The sequence below is a fragment of the Scyliorhinus canicula genome, chromosome 19 (genome assembly GCF_902713615.1).
Source record: "Scyliorhinus canicula chromosome 19, sScyCan1.1, whole genome shotgun sequence".
NCBI lineage: Eukaryota > Metazoa > Chordata > Chondrichthyes > Carcharhiniformes > Scyliorhinidae > Scyliorhinus > Scyliorhinus canicula.
In genome coordinates this window covers 19,755,266-19,768,911 of record NC_052164.1, presented here as the reverse complement: position 1 = coordinate 19,768,911, position 13,646 = coordinate 19,755,266, and the positions used below count along the sequence as shown (strand labels likewise).

Below are 13,646 nucleotides of genomic sequence, written 5' to 3'. Positions count from 1 at the left end.
GCACTGGGACTGCGGCACTGAGGACCCGGTATCTAATCCCGGCCCTGGGTGGAGTTTGCACATTCTCCCCATGTCTGCATAGGTTTCACCCCCACAACCCAAAGATGTGCGGGTTAGGTGGATTGGCCACGCTAAATTTCTCCTTAATTGGAAAAAAAATTTGATTTTTGGGTGAAAATTAATTTCTTTTTATAGGTGTGACATCAGCATGGTAGGGTTAAAAATACTTTACTCCTGCTGTTGTATGTGGCGGATCCAGAAGGGGGAATGCCGGGGGTGATGGAGCTGTTAGCGGAATTTGGGGGCTTCTCGGGCTATAAGTTAAATTTAGGCAAGAGCGAGGTATTACTATTTGTAGTACACCTGGGTGATCAAGAGGAGGGAATTGGGAGACTCCCATTTAAGAGGGCAGTGAAGAGTTTCAGATACCTGGGGGTGCAGGTGGCCAGGATTTGGGGGACTCTCCATAAGCTTAATTTTACCAGGCTGGTGGAGCAGATGGAGGAGGAATTTAAAAGGTGGGACATGGTGCCGCTATCGCTGGCGGGTAGAGTGCAGTCCGTCAAAATGATGGTTCTCCCGAGGTTCTTGTTCCTTTTTCAGTGTTTGCCCATTCTTATCCCTAGGGCCTTTTTTAGAAGGGTGACTAGCAGCATCATGAGCTTTGTTTGGGCGCATGGGACCCCGAGGGTGAAGAGGGTCTTCTTGGAGCGGGGTAGAGATGGGGGGGGGGGGGGGGGGGGGGGGGCTGGCGTTACCCAATCTCTCGGGGTATTATTGGGCGGCCAATGTGTCGATGGTGCGCAAGTGGGTAATGGAGGGGGAGGGGGCAGCATGGAAACGGATGGAGAGGGCGTCCTGTGGAGATACAAGCCTGGGGGCCCTGGTAACGGCGCCGTGGCCGCTCCCTCCTACAAGGTATACCGCGAGTCCGGTGGTGGCGGCTACCCTCACGATTTGGGGGCAGTGGAGGCGACATAGGGGAGAAGTGGGGGGCTCGATGGAGACTCCGTTAAGGGGGAACCATGGGTTCGTCCCGGGAAACATTGATGGGGGATTTCAGGGTTGGCACAGAGCGGGCATCAGACAGCTGAGGGACCTGTTTATTGATGGGAGGTTTGAGAGCCTGGGGGAGTTGGAGGAGAAATTTGGGCTCCCCCCGGGAAACATGTTCAGGTATCTGCAGGTAAAGGCATTTGCTAGACGGCAGGTGGAGGGATTCCCTTTGCTTCCCGTGAGGGGGGTGAGTGACGGGATGCTTTCGGGGGTCTGGGTCGGAGAGGGGAAGATATCTGATATCTACAAGGTTATGCAGGAGGCGGAGGAGGCGTCAGTAGAGGAGCTGAAAGCTAAGTGGGAGGGGGTACTGGGGGAACAGATCGAAGACGGGACATGGGCTGATGCCCTGGAGAGGGTTAATGCTTCCTCCTCGTGTGCGCGGCTTAGCCTCATCCAATTCAAGGTGCTGCACCGGGCCCACATGACTGAGATGAGAATGAGTAGGTTCTTTGGGGGTGAAGACAGGTGTGTCAGGTGCTCGGGGAGTCCAGCGAACCATGCCCATATGTTCTGGGCATGCCCGGCACTGGAGGAGTTCTGGAAGGGGGTGGCGAGGACGGTGTCGAGGGTGGTGGGATTCAGGGTCAAGCCAGGATGGGGACTCGCGATTTTTGGGGTTGGGGTGGAGCCGGGAGTGCAGGAGGCGAAAGAGGCCGGTGTGCTGGCCTTTGCGTCCCTAGTAGCCCGGCGAAGGATCTTGCTACAATGGAAGAATGCGAGGCCCCCAAGCGTGGAGACCTGGATCAATGACATGGCGGGCTTCATTAAGCTAGAGAAGGTCAAATTCGCCCTGAGAGGGTCGGTACAAGGGTTCTTTAGGCGGTGGCAACCTTTCCTCTACTTTCTGGCTCAATGATAGGGTACTGGGACAGTAGCAGCAGCAACCCGGGGAGGGAAAGGGGGGGGGGGGGGATGACTATGTTTGTTTATTTAATTTTAATTTATTTTTAAGTTCTTTTGTTGTTCATTGGGGTTGGGGGGGTGGGGGGATGTGATACATGCGTCGATACGGTCTGGGGGGGTGTTACAGTTATTATGGGTTATTTTGTTGCATTTCATTGTTTGTCGTTATGTTTTATATTTTCTGTAAAAAATTCCAATAAAAATTATTTAAAAAAAATAATACTTCACAAACTTGGAAGCTGTCAAGAGAGCTTTTGCCCTCAAATTGAATAGCAATCGCCTTATTAATGAAATATCGCAAGCTGCAAATAGTGCATTGTTCTTTTTTTTGAATAAACATTTTATTTCAACTTCCCAAGCAAAGGTATGCAATACAGAATAACATAAAGAAACTCGAACACGAAATGGCTGTGCTCGTGGCAGTACTGGAAGAACATGGAAGCCAAGACACTGAACGCTTGCTCTCAATAAAGCACCCGGAAGACTGTGCAGAGTTTCTTGAAAATCAAGAGAGAACAGGTAGTTTATTGATATAAAAGAAAAAGGGTAAAGAATTTAAACCATGAATAAAATTGTAAAACTTCAGCGTGACAGATGATCAGAATTCTAGTAAATTGTTTTTGTGCAGGTACTTTGCCTTGTGATTTAAATTATTTTTAAATTTTTGCAATTAAGGGGCAATTTAGTGTGGCCAGTCCACCTACCCTGCACATAGAACATAGAACAGTACAGCACAGAACAGGCCCTTCGGCCCTCAATGTTGTGCCGAGCCATGATCACCCTACTCAAACCCACGTATCCACCCTATAGCCGTAACCCAACAACCCCCCCCCCCCCTTACCCTTACTTTTATTAGGACACTACGGGCAATTTAGCATGGCCAATCCACCTAACCCGCACATCTTTGGACTGTGGGAGGAAACCGGAGCACCCGGAGGAAACCCACGCACACAGGGGGAGGACGTGCAGACTCCACACAGACAGTGACCCAGCCGGGATCTTTGGGTTGTGGGGTGAGACCCACGCAGACACAGGGAGAATGTGCGAACTCCACATGGACAGTGATTCTGGATCGAACCCAGGTCCTTCGTGCAATGATAACCGCTGTGCCACCGTGCTGCCCTTGTGAATTAAATTAGATTGTTACAATTATGGCGTTTATAAGATTGTGATGTTTTGGAGCTTTGTCTTTAATTTACGATACCATGGTGTGGAGATGCCGGCGTTGGACTGGGGTAAGCACAGTAAGAAGTCTTACAACACCAGGTTAAAGTCCAACATGTTTGTTTCACCTGAGGAAGGAACAGTGCTCCGAAAGCTAGTGTTTGAAACAAACCTGTTGGACTTTAACCTGGCATTGTAAGACTTCTTAAGATACCATGGAAGTGATCATGCGACCTATTATAAGTATACCTGGCAATAAGCCTGGGTGGTTTGATTATTGAAGATCAGAAGAAGGTTTAGATTGTTTTACTGGGAAAAAGGTGCAAGATTTTTATGCCTGAAGACAGTGGCAGCAGCCTGTGTGTTGACAGTGGAGACTGTGGGCACAATCTATCGGCTGTTCACGCCGGCAGGATGTTCCGGACCCTTGCCAGCACATGGGTTTCCCAGTGATGAGGGGTGCAGGCACCAGGAAATCCCGTTGACAACATCCCAGCTGCCGTACTGCCTCCGCCACCGTAAAACACTCACCGGGTTGGTCGATAAATCCCGCCCTGAGAGTCTTCAAAGTCGTGGGAAAGTGTTGTGAAAGTCAAGCTGTGTGAGAGTTATGCTTTAAACTGTCCATTTAGTTCCACCAGAAGAGTGAGTTGGGCTCTCCAGGATAGATAATTAGCATTTTTACATAAATGCAAGGCCCATGTGATTTGCATTGCCTTGAGGAAGAACGTGGGGATGATGTTATTGAGATCAGGTTACAGCCTTCCGTGCAAATTAGTGCGTTTCTGAGAGTTGTTTTGATGTGGTCAGCAATGAAGAGGTGCTGCCTGCTCTGGTGAGCTAATGGGTGCAGGAGGGACAGGGTCTCTTGTCAAAGAGGCACATTCCACAGCTAGTGCAGGATTCTGGGATTTGTCCAGGCATGGCCAGAGGGAAAGTATAATTGGGACAGGAATTTCAGTTGTTGGATTTGGGGAAACTCTCAAAGGTAAAGGAGGTGCCTGCAGGTGGTTACTCAAAGTTATTACTTGGCAAAACAGGGAAATAAAAAAATATTGGAAACTGGGAGTTACTGTGGGCTGTTTGCTCTAAGGACTGTAATTCAATGGAGAGTGTTGTGAGTGATACATATAAAGGGGGAACAAGCTACTGTGGGCAGCACAGTAGCATAGTGGTTAGTATTGTGGCTTCATAACACCAGGGTCCCAGGTTCGATTCCCTGCTGGGTCACTGTCTGTGCAGAGTCTGCACATTCTCCCTGTGTCAGCATGGGTTTCCTCCGGGTGCTCCGGTTTCCTCCCACAGTCCAAAGACATGCGGGTAACGTGGATTAGCCATGCTAAATTGCCTTTGGTGTCCAAAAAGGGTAGGAGGGGTTATTGGGTTTGGGGTTATTGCATCGGGTGAGGGCTTAAGTGGGTCGGTGCAGACTCAATGGGCCGAATGGCCTCATTCTACACTGTATGTTCTATGTTCCATTCCTTGCTGTTGTGTAAATTGCCTACTGAAAGACGATGGCATTTAGTCAGTATGCTTTATTTAACAGTAAAAGTTTCAAAACGTGAAAACTTGTCATGCCATCCTCCAGACAGCTATTAACTAGAAGCTGAAATTTCTTTTCAAATGCTACGTGTTTCCCTGGGGACCGTAACGAGGTGAAGCAGCAAAACACATTCTTCCATGCTGCATAAATGAAAACCCGTGAGATGGTCTAAAATTTTCTCGGAAACCATGCACGTTTATACAGGATGGAGAACGTGTGTGTGGTGATGAATTTAACATTTGTCATATTACGTAGAACCATCGATGAACTATTTGAAATCTGACTTTCCAAGACCGATTTGAAACCAAAGGGTAGTTGCAAGGGCATGTCATCATACTTCATATGATCCAAATCTAACGTCTGTTCTTTGATCAGTTTCATTATTGCTTCATGAGAGGGGTAGCCATGTGCACAATGGTAGAAGAAATTGAGTAGAATACAAGAAAGATTCTTTTGTTAGGCTTAGAAACTGGTTAAATTGAAAATTTTCTCCCCAAAGTACAATATAATCCTGTAATTAAAAGTGTTTTAGTCAAAGTCCCCTTTAGATAAGCTGAGACGTCTCACTGCCAATATCCAAACGTTCTGATAAGAACTGTAGCTGACTCTGCAGAATTGAAACCCAGATTGGAACAAGCCAGTCTAAAAATTAAATTGTTTCGGACTTCATTACAGTTTAATGCTGAAAGTTCTCATCTAATTTTAAAGCTCTCTATTTTATTTTTATATGGAATTCATGAAAGATTTAGGGTGGGATTTTCACCTCCCTCTGTGGCGTTTCCTGCAACGGAGGGGAGGGGCTCGCCAGTGGCCGGCGGCGGGATCTTCTGGACCCACCATTGTCAAGGGGGCTTCTCGTTGACACACCCCTGGCTACCCCAAAACAATGACGGGGGTGTGCTGTTGGTGGGACCGTAGGATCCCGCCAGTGTGAACGGCCAGAAAACCCCACCCTGAATGTGCACGGTATTTGGAATAAATGCAAAGAAACAACTTTGGCATTAAATCCCAGTTCAACTGAGATCCCGCTGTACTAGAGGGCAAATTTTCTGAACTGTGTTGGTGGAGGGATGGGATAAAATCGTTGCACTCTTATTAGTTACGGGACTGTCCTCAGTTTAGAAGTTGATCTGTCACTAATGAACCTGGCATCAGCCTTGTTCTGTTCTAAATTTACTGCAGAGGTAAGCAGATGTTTGGAAGTTGATTACGAAGACACTTACTATGCTGACATTTTAGTAGTTTCAAATGAATTGCATCTGGGATCAATGAAACAATTACATGCATGCACTGGTATCACCTCGTGATATTGGATGAGGCTTTGACTTTACAGTTAACAATCAAGTGGGTAATAATAAGATATGAGATCCAAAATCATTCAATTACTTTAACCAAAAACACAAACGATTGATTAGTTTGATCTGACTGCTTGAAAGATGCTATTCCAGCAAGATGTGCTTAATTCAAGACTATTACTACGAGATGGTAAACATAGTGTAGCTTTGTGCTGGTTACATCTATGACGTGGCATCTGAATTGTGTTTTCATCCAGAGCTTTGAAATGGCCATGCAGCTTTTGAAAAGGCAACTAATGATTTTGAGTTACAGCCCTTGACTTGAAAATTCAGACCTGACATATTTCAAGGGGAAAGCAAAAATCAGAAATAATTGGCAATCAAAACTACTTTATGTTCATGGATTGTTCAGATTGTGGTTGAGTTTACCCCAAGCAGTTGCCACTTCCTGCTTTCCCCTCGTCTTTCTCCCCCCACCCCCCATTCTGATTTTTAAAACTTTGTAGTTCATGCATGATTTCCATTAATTTTTTAGTTTCTGCATTATCAGGCACTTCCTTACTGCTGTAAAATTACTTTCTGCAAAATTACTTTCTGCAAGTTGTTGCTGCATTAAAGTAAACATAAATTGTTTTTTTAAATAAGGTGTATATACTTCCCTATGAAGATCCAAACCCTCTTTTGTTCCCTGATTTTTCTCCCTTGTCGGTTTTCCCACGCCTCCTCAACCATTCATATCAAGTACAATGGAAGATCTTGACTGGAAAATGGTCAGGGATAAAACCACCTAACCTCATAGTGGAGGGGGGTGTAAATGAAGAACAATCCATAAATATTACACAGGTAGCAGGGTATAATCACCAGATTAATTTGTAGCAGTCAGGCAAACCTTCATAACCCACTTGCAGCATTTGTGAATTACTTATGCTGATTAATTCTTTATTATCATCAGTGCAGTGAAGCATAATTGGCCTTGGGTGGCATATGTTTAATCAATTTTTGTAAGCAAATATGAAATTCCAGCATTGGACCTCACGTACTGACAGACTGGCTGGACTACATAGCCTGCTTCCATGTTGTAACTTCTAGGGTAAATGTATATAATTTTTTTTTAAACTTATTCTTTATGTTAACAGTTACTGCTGAATTTCCCCTGGGGCAGACTGAAAATTTGCAACACAGATCAAAATCAAAATTTCTTCCGGCAGCTGAGGCTGCAAGACCTCAGCCACTGCTAAATACAAGCGTAATCTTTGCACATGGGGACAAAGAGGAGATCGAATAGTAAGATTCTACCAGAGCTTGTTTAAATTTGCATATATTTTGGACTAAAGAAGCAGCACGTAGCTGTTGAATGTGTTTACAGTGTGAGAGGAAAATGCCTTCTCTTGTTTTTCATGTTTCCTCCCCTTAAACTGGACACCCTAAAATAGTACTGGTGTCAATGAACAAATACTTCTGTAGCCATTTTCAATACTTCAGTAAATAATTTGCACATTTCCTTGTTTTTAAAAAAATTGCGTGAAGAGTGTCCATTACTGAATTTAGAGTGGCTTCAAAGAAGATACTAGGGGCATAATGAACCAAATGACAAGCACTGAAGAAATATACTCAGCAGTAATGAGAGGTAGATTCTTCTTACCAGATGCTGACTAGTTTGATAATTATTCTTTTCCTGCAATTCTCTGAAATTGTCCTAATATGACAAGATGGTTCATACTTGCTCCCGCTAAATTATCTACAAAGTAGCCAGAACAGGTTTGCTACTATTTATGACCCGAGTTTGATTAAAAATTGTTAAAACCAGTAATTGCAATTGCTTGCTGCACAACGTAACTAGAAACGCAATTTAATTGAATGGACGCAATCTAACTGAGTGGGAGCAAAGTCCCGTAACGAGCTTATTTAGCCACGTGTTTCCCGGCGCTCGCCAAGAAAAACCATGCTAACCAGCAGGACTCTAGTTCTATTCGGGGCCTCAGCGGGGAATGCCCTGCCAAGGCCGCAATTAGTCCCTTTTCCTGCATTGAGGCGCTCTGGTCGCCGGAACACCTCGGTGCAGAAGGAGATCGGGGCGCCATTTGTAAATGGTACCCTGATCTCTTGCCCACCGGCACACGTGCAGGGCACCACTGGGCCTAATCCTGTGGGGAAAATGCCAGCTTGGCCCCCTGGCAGTGACCCTACCAGCAGCACCTTGGCAGTGCCAGGCAAGCACCTGGGGGCCTATAATCCCCTGGGAGACCCCCACAAGTGCTGTTCCGTTTGGTCCCGGTTTGTGGAGACCAACATTGGACGGCGCCCATCCGAGGTCTACGAGGCAAAGGGGTTAGATCCCTACTCCTCGGTAGATCATGGAAGAGCATATTAGAATGAGACTAGCTGTCTCGCTGTAATATGCAGATCTGCAAAATAATGTGGGATTTAGATCGCGACGTTTCGCAAGATCACTTGAGATCTCGCAAGACGTGGCAATCCAGTTAGATTCTACCGGCCGAGCCGTGCTGCCAGTAGATCGCACCACCCTAGAGCAGTGAAACAGAAATTTGTAAACATTACCAATCTGAAACAAAAGAAGAAACGCACAACACGTTAATGTCGTGCTTAACTGGATGATAAATTTCATTGTCTCCTCGTTTTCTCCAAGAACAATTTGAGCCATGGTTCTAGAATTCTGAAGGACTGTTACTGGCAGTGTTACCTCTCCAGTATAGTTTGTCATGGCACAGAAACATTTGCAATACCAAATCTTGCCAAAAATAAGTTCTACTTTAGCGTATAGATTAAAAACAAAGGTTTATTTGGAATATTTTGTAATGTACATGTATCCCATTCCAACTATCTTGGGAATGAGAAATTCGCAGACGAACAGAATATCTTGTGTTAATATTGCCTGCACAAATTTGTAGATTCTTTTATGGGATGTGGGTGTCACTGGTACAGCCAACATTTGTTGTCCACCCGTAATTGCCTTTGAGGGTATTGGTGAGTCACCTTAAACCACTGCAGTGCATCCATAGTGATTTAGGAAGTAAGTTTCAGGATTTTGATCCAGCGACAGTGAAAGAACCATGACATAGACGCAAATCAGGAAGATGTGTGGTTGGAGGAGAACTTGGAGGTGGTGGTATTTCAAAGCATCTGCCAAAGTTTGGAGGATGCTGTTGAAAGAGCCATGGGAAGTTGCTGGCAGTGCATACTATAATTGGTGCACACTGGTCACTGAGTCCGTAGTGGAGGGAGTGAATATGTAAGGTGGTTCATCGGGTGCTGATCAAGCGGACTGTTTTGTCCTAGGTGGTGTCGAGCTTCTCTGGTGTTGTAGGAGCTATGCTCATCCAGGCAAGTGGAGAGTATTCCATCACGCTCCTGCCTTGTAGATAGGCTTTGGGGAGTCAGGAGGCAAATTACTCGCCTCAGAGTCTCCAACGTCTGACCTGCCACAGAATGTATATGGCTCATCAATCCACGTTTTCATCAATTATGAACTCCAGGTTACTGAGTGGTGAATTCAGCAATTATCATGACATTGAATGTCAAAAAGAGATGGTAGGGTTCTCTCTTGAAAACTATCAGCCTGGCGCTTGTGTCGTGCAAATGATACTTGCCACTTTTCAGCCCAAGTCTGTGTGGTGTTCAGGTCTTGCTGCATATTGACATGGCCTGCTTCCGTATCTGAGGAAGCGCAAATGGTGCTGAACATTATTGTTGTCTATTGTAATATGTTTTACTGCTTTTTTACCCGTTTTTGTCAGCCCACTATCTCAAATACCAGAAAGGCTCCAAGCAGTGAATGGCTCGCTAAACCAATTCCAATCCAAAGCAGCTTCTCAAGAAGAAATGACTAATTCGCCAAAGAAAGAGAAGATAAAGGAGCACACAAACTCAGACAGTGAAGGTATTTCTCAATTAACGGAAAGCATGCAGAATAAAAACACCCATCAAAACATCTGCAAGAGTTCAGTTATATAAGTTTGGAATTTAGGGCAGACCTGTGGCGCAGTAGGTTAGCACTGCGACCTCACTGCGCACAGGTTCGATCCCGGCTCTGGGTCACTGTCCGTGCGAAGTTTGCACATTCTCCCCGTGTTTGCCTGGGTTTCGCCCCCACAACCCAACAATGTGCAGGCTAGGTGGATTGGCCACGCTAAATTGCCCCTTAATTGGAAAAAATTGAATTGGGTACTCTGAATTTAAATAAATAAACAGTTTGGAATTAAAAAAAATTCTTAGTATGTCTTTTATGTAATAAAAACGCAAGCAGTTAGTATAATCTGTAAAGATCGTCCCGGGAATGGAGAAAGTAATGTAGCGCATTCTGCAATCTTGTCCTGTCCTCAATCCCTGATTCTTAACCGCTTTTGGGCTATGGAGTTCCAGCTACATTTGTAGATTTGAAATTTGGTTATTTTCTTCTGGTTTGTGTGTGGATGTTGAATAAAAGAAGAATTGATGTATGGTCTTCCTGCTCATCCAGAGAGATTCAGCCTTCACATTCAAAACCTTTACTCGTCCTGCTAGTTAATCTACAATGGCATTTTTTTTGTGGTCATGGTGCCAACTATTAACCTGTGTGGACCACTTACGGTGGCACCAGTTGATGCAAAACAATGACCTACAACACAATTCGAGGAGTTTTACACAACAAAATGATAAAAGAACGAGTACTACAGAATTTCTTTAGGAAATTATTCGGAAGTATAATTGTGCTGTTAGCAGTGGTTTGCAAACTTAGAAATGGCACACCTTGTACTCCTGTTACAGATGCAAGCCTCCCCAAGGGGTGAGGGAAGAATTCTGACCACAACACTCTTACTAATAATGTTGATCCCATTTTGTTAGGCATTAGTGTTGGAGCTGGGACAAATCTGTGCTTCTCTACCTTTAGAAAATGCTGTAGCAATCCCACAAAATACTCACCAGGGAGATGGCCAGAAATTAAGAGTGCAACTAAAATGTTTATCCCTTTAATGGTTTGATTGCAAATGAAACCTGACCAGCTGAAAATTTGGTGCTTCCCAATCTTGCAGATGAATTGAGCTCTTCTTTGCAGTTCATCAACTTTACCTGCATTGCATCTGAGTTGGGTTTAAATCTCTACAAAATGGTGGGACAATTAATTTTTTGGCATGGTTCCATTCAGTTATTCTACACCTTGTCCGAAAATAAGTTTTCAAACTAGAAAAAGGAATGGTTAATTGTTTTTTTTCAAACTTTGTAAATGTAAGAACTCCATACTTGCTGTTAAAACGAAGGTTACGTTCCATGACATAATTTTATTTCAAGCAACAAAGTGACATTTGGGCCACCATTTCATTTGTTGCTTGGTCTTGACTTCTTCAGTGTACCTTTTAGGAGCTTTAACTAAATCATAAGGGCAATGTTAAAATCCCTGTGGAGACTGATCACTTTTAAGAAGAAATTGAAACAACTTGCATTTTCTTCCCTTCTTTAACAATCAACCCACCCAGGCTTGCTGTCAGGCAGACTTCAGCTCAAGTCCTCTGACCATCTCTATTTTACCAAAATTAAAGGCACAGTCCCAAAACTTTACAATCTTCTAACTCATAATTGTAAGAGCAAGGATTGTTAATTATTTTCAAAAATGTCTGGGTACAACTTCTAATATTTTGAAATTTTCTAATATATGTGTTTATTCCTTGAAGGTGAGGAACTGCTGAAAGACATTATGTCGGCACAGAAATTTGAAAGTACAGGAAAGAGAGACTGTGTTTTGGCATCAGCAAATAGCCCTTCCAATTTGACTCCCATGATAAGATGCCAGCGTACAGAGGATATTGCTGACAATGCAAGTATGTCACCACCCCAACATGACAGAAGGGCAATGTCCAAATGCATCAAGAAAAGCAGAGCTTCACTAACTTCGTCTCCTGTTTTTAACAAAAGTTCGAATGCCAGCAAGAGCACGGTTGCAACTATTCAAAGAAAAATGTCCTTTGTGGCTTCGGGGTTGAACAAAAATGAAATTGTAAGTTTAAGTCATGTCAATTTTAGGCAATTTAGTGTTTTCTGAAGCAAATTTAAACAACTAGTACCATTAGCAAAGCCAACATAAAGAATTAACTTTTTTTTAATGCCTTTCCTTTGACTCTCCAATTAATTTTGTTTAACTGAAGCCTGTTGATCGAATCTCTTAGATTACTGAGTAATTACTGAACCTGACCATTTCAGGTGGGGCGGGGGGACACGATAATTAACAGTTAAGATCATTAACCCAGTGGTAGTTCACTGGTCAGCATCCATCCATCTCGTAAGATGATGGAAATGCAGCAAACAAATCCTTTTCAAATGGGGTGTCTTCATTTTTTAAAATATAAATTTAGAGTACTCAATTATTTTTATACTATTAAGGGGCAATTCAGTGAGGCCAATCCACCTAACCTGCATATATTTGGGTTGTGGGGGGTGAAACTCGCGCAGACACTGGGAGAATGTGCAAACTCAACACAGATAGTGACCCGGGGCCGGGATCAAACCCGGGTCCTCAGCGCCGTGGGCAGCAATGCTAACCACTGCGCCACCGTGCTGCCCTAAATGTGGTGTCTTCATGTGGCACATCTTTGGGTGTCCTACTGGCCACCTGACTCCAACTCCCTCACCTTACCGAGGTCCTTGGATATCTTCCATCCTACAAATGTGTAGGAGCCAATGAAGCGCGTCTACTTGATGAGTGCTGTACAAACGTGGTAGAGGGCAGCATCGTGGCGCAGTGGTTAGCACTGCTGCCTCACGGCGCTGTGTTCCCAGGTTCAATTCTGGCTCTGGGCTACTGTCCGTGTGGAGTTTTCTCCCCGTGTTTGTCTGGGTTTGGCCTCCACAACCCAAAGATGTGCAAACTAAATTGCCCCTTAATTGGAAAAAAACTAATTGGGTACTCTAAATTTATAAAAACAACAAAATAAAACAAGTGTGGTAGCTCTATTTTGAGAGGACTGCTGCATTCATGGTTTTGTCCAGCCAAATATGCCCATAATGCGCAACAGACGCCAAAAATTGAGATTATTGAGCTTCTTTTCTTAGCAGCTATAAGTTTCCCATGTTTCACAGCCATTACGGAAAAGTGCTGGGAACACAGCCTTGAATAAACCATCAGCTTGCTCCTAAGGGTCAGTCTGATATTATTACATGAAGATTTCATGAATTGTCTAAAGGTGGTAGCTGCTTTCCTTATGTGTGTAACAAACTCTGCAAGGGACAGATTGCCTGTCACCAGGGATTTACCAATCACTTCTCGTGCGGTGTTTGTGATCAGAGGTGGAGATGCAGCACCTTGTTCCATGACCACTGTTATCCTGGCGCTTAGAATCAGGGAGAATAAGTTTCAGGCCTGGGAGAGACAGCCCATGAGTCTGTTTGGCTGAGTTTCCATGGGGGAACAACATCAGTGCAGAAGGGCTCTGTGATCAGGAAACAATGTGCTTTTGACTTCGCTTTCAGCATTGATAGATTGCAGAGTTTACTGTCAGTCCTAGTGTACAAGTCGACTCCTCCATATCAGCAGGGAAAGCAAAGGCAGGACCATAATAATAATTGCTTATTGTCACAAGTAGGCTAAAATGAAGTTACTGTGCAAAGCCCCTAGTCGCCACATTCCGGCGCATGTTCGGGGAAGCTGGTACAGGAATTGAACCCACGCTGCTGGCATTGTTCTGCATTATAAG

The 13,646-nt window shown here is 44.3% G+C and overlaps 1 protein-coding gene across 9 annotated transcripts in view; it reads left to right on the top strand.

Moving 5' to 3' along the window:
- LOC119953900 (breast cancer type 1 susceptibility protein homolog) overlaps nt 1-13,646 on the top strand; it is a 94,974-nt gene that overhangs the window by 51,301 nt on the left and 30,027 nt on the right. For all 9 annotated transcript variants that reach the window (XM_038778542.1, XM_038778541.1, XM_038778540.1 and 6 more), the window contains 4 exons: nt 2,322-2,481; nt 7,101-7,248; nt 9,720-9,862; nt 11,631-11,953. In XM_038778542.1, the coding sequence (XP_038634470.1) occupies nt 2,322-2,481; nt 7,101-7,248; nt 9,720-9,862; nt 11,631-11,953 (774 nt within the window). The remainder of the gene's footprint in view (nt 1-2,321; nt 2,482-7,100; nt 7,249-9,719; nt 9,863-11,630; nt 11,954-13,646) is intronic.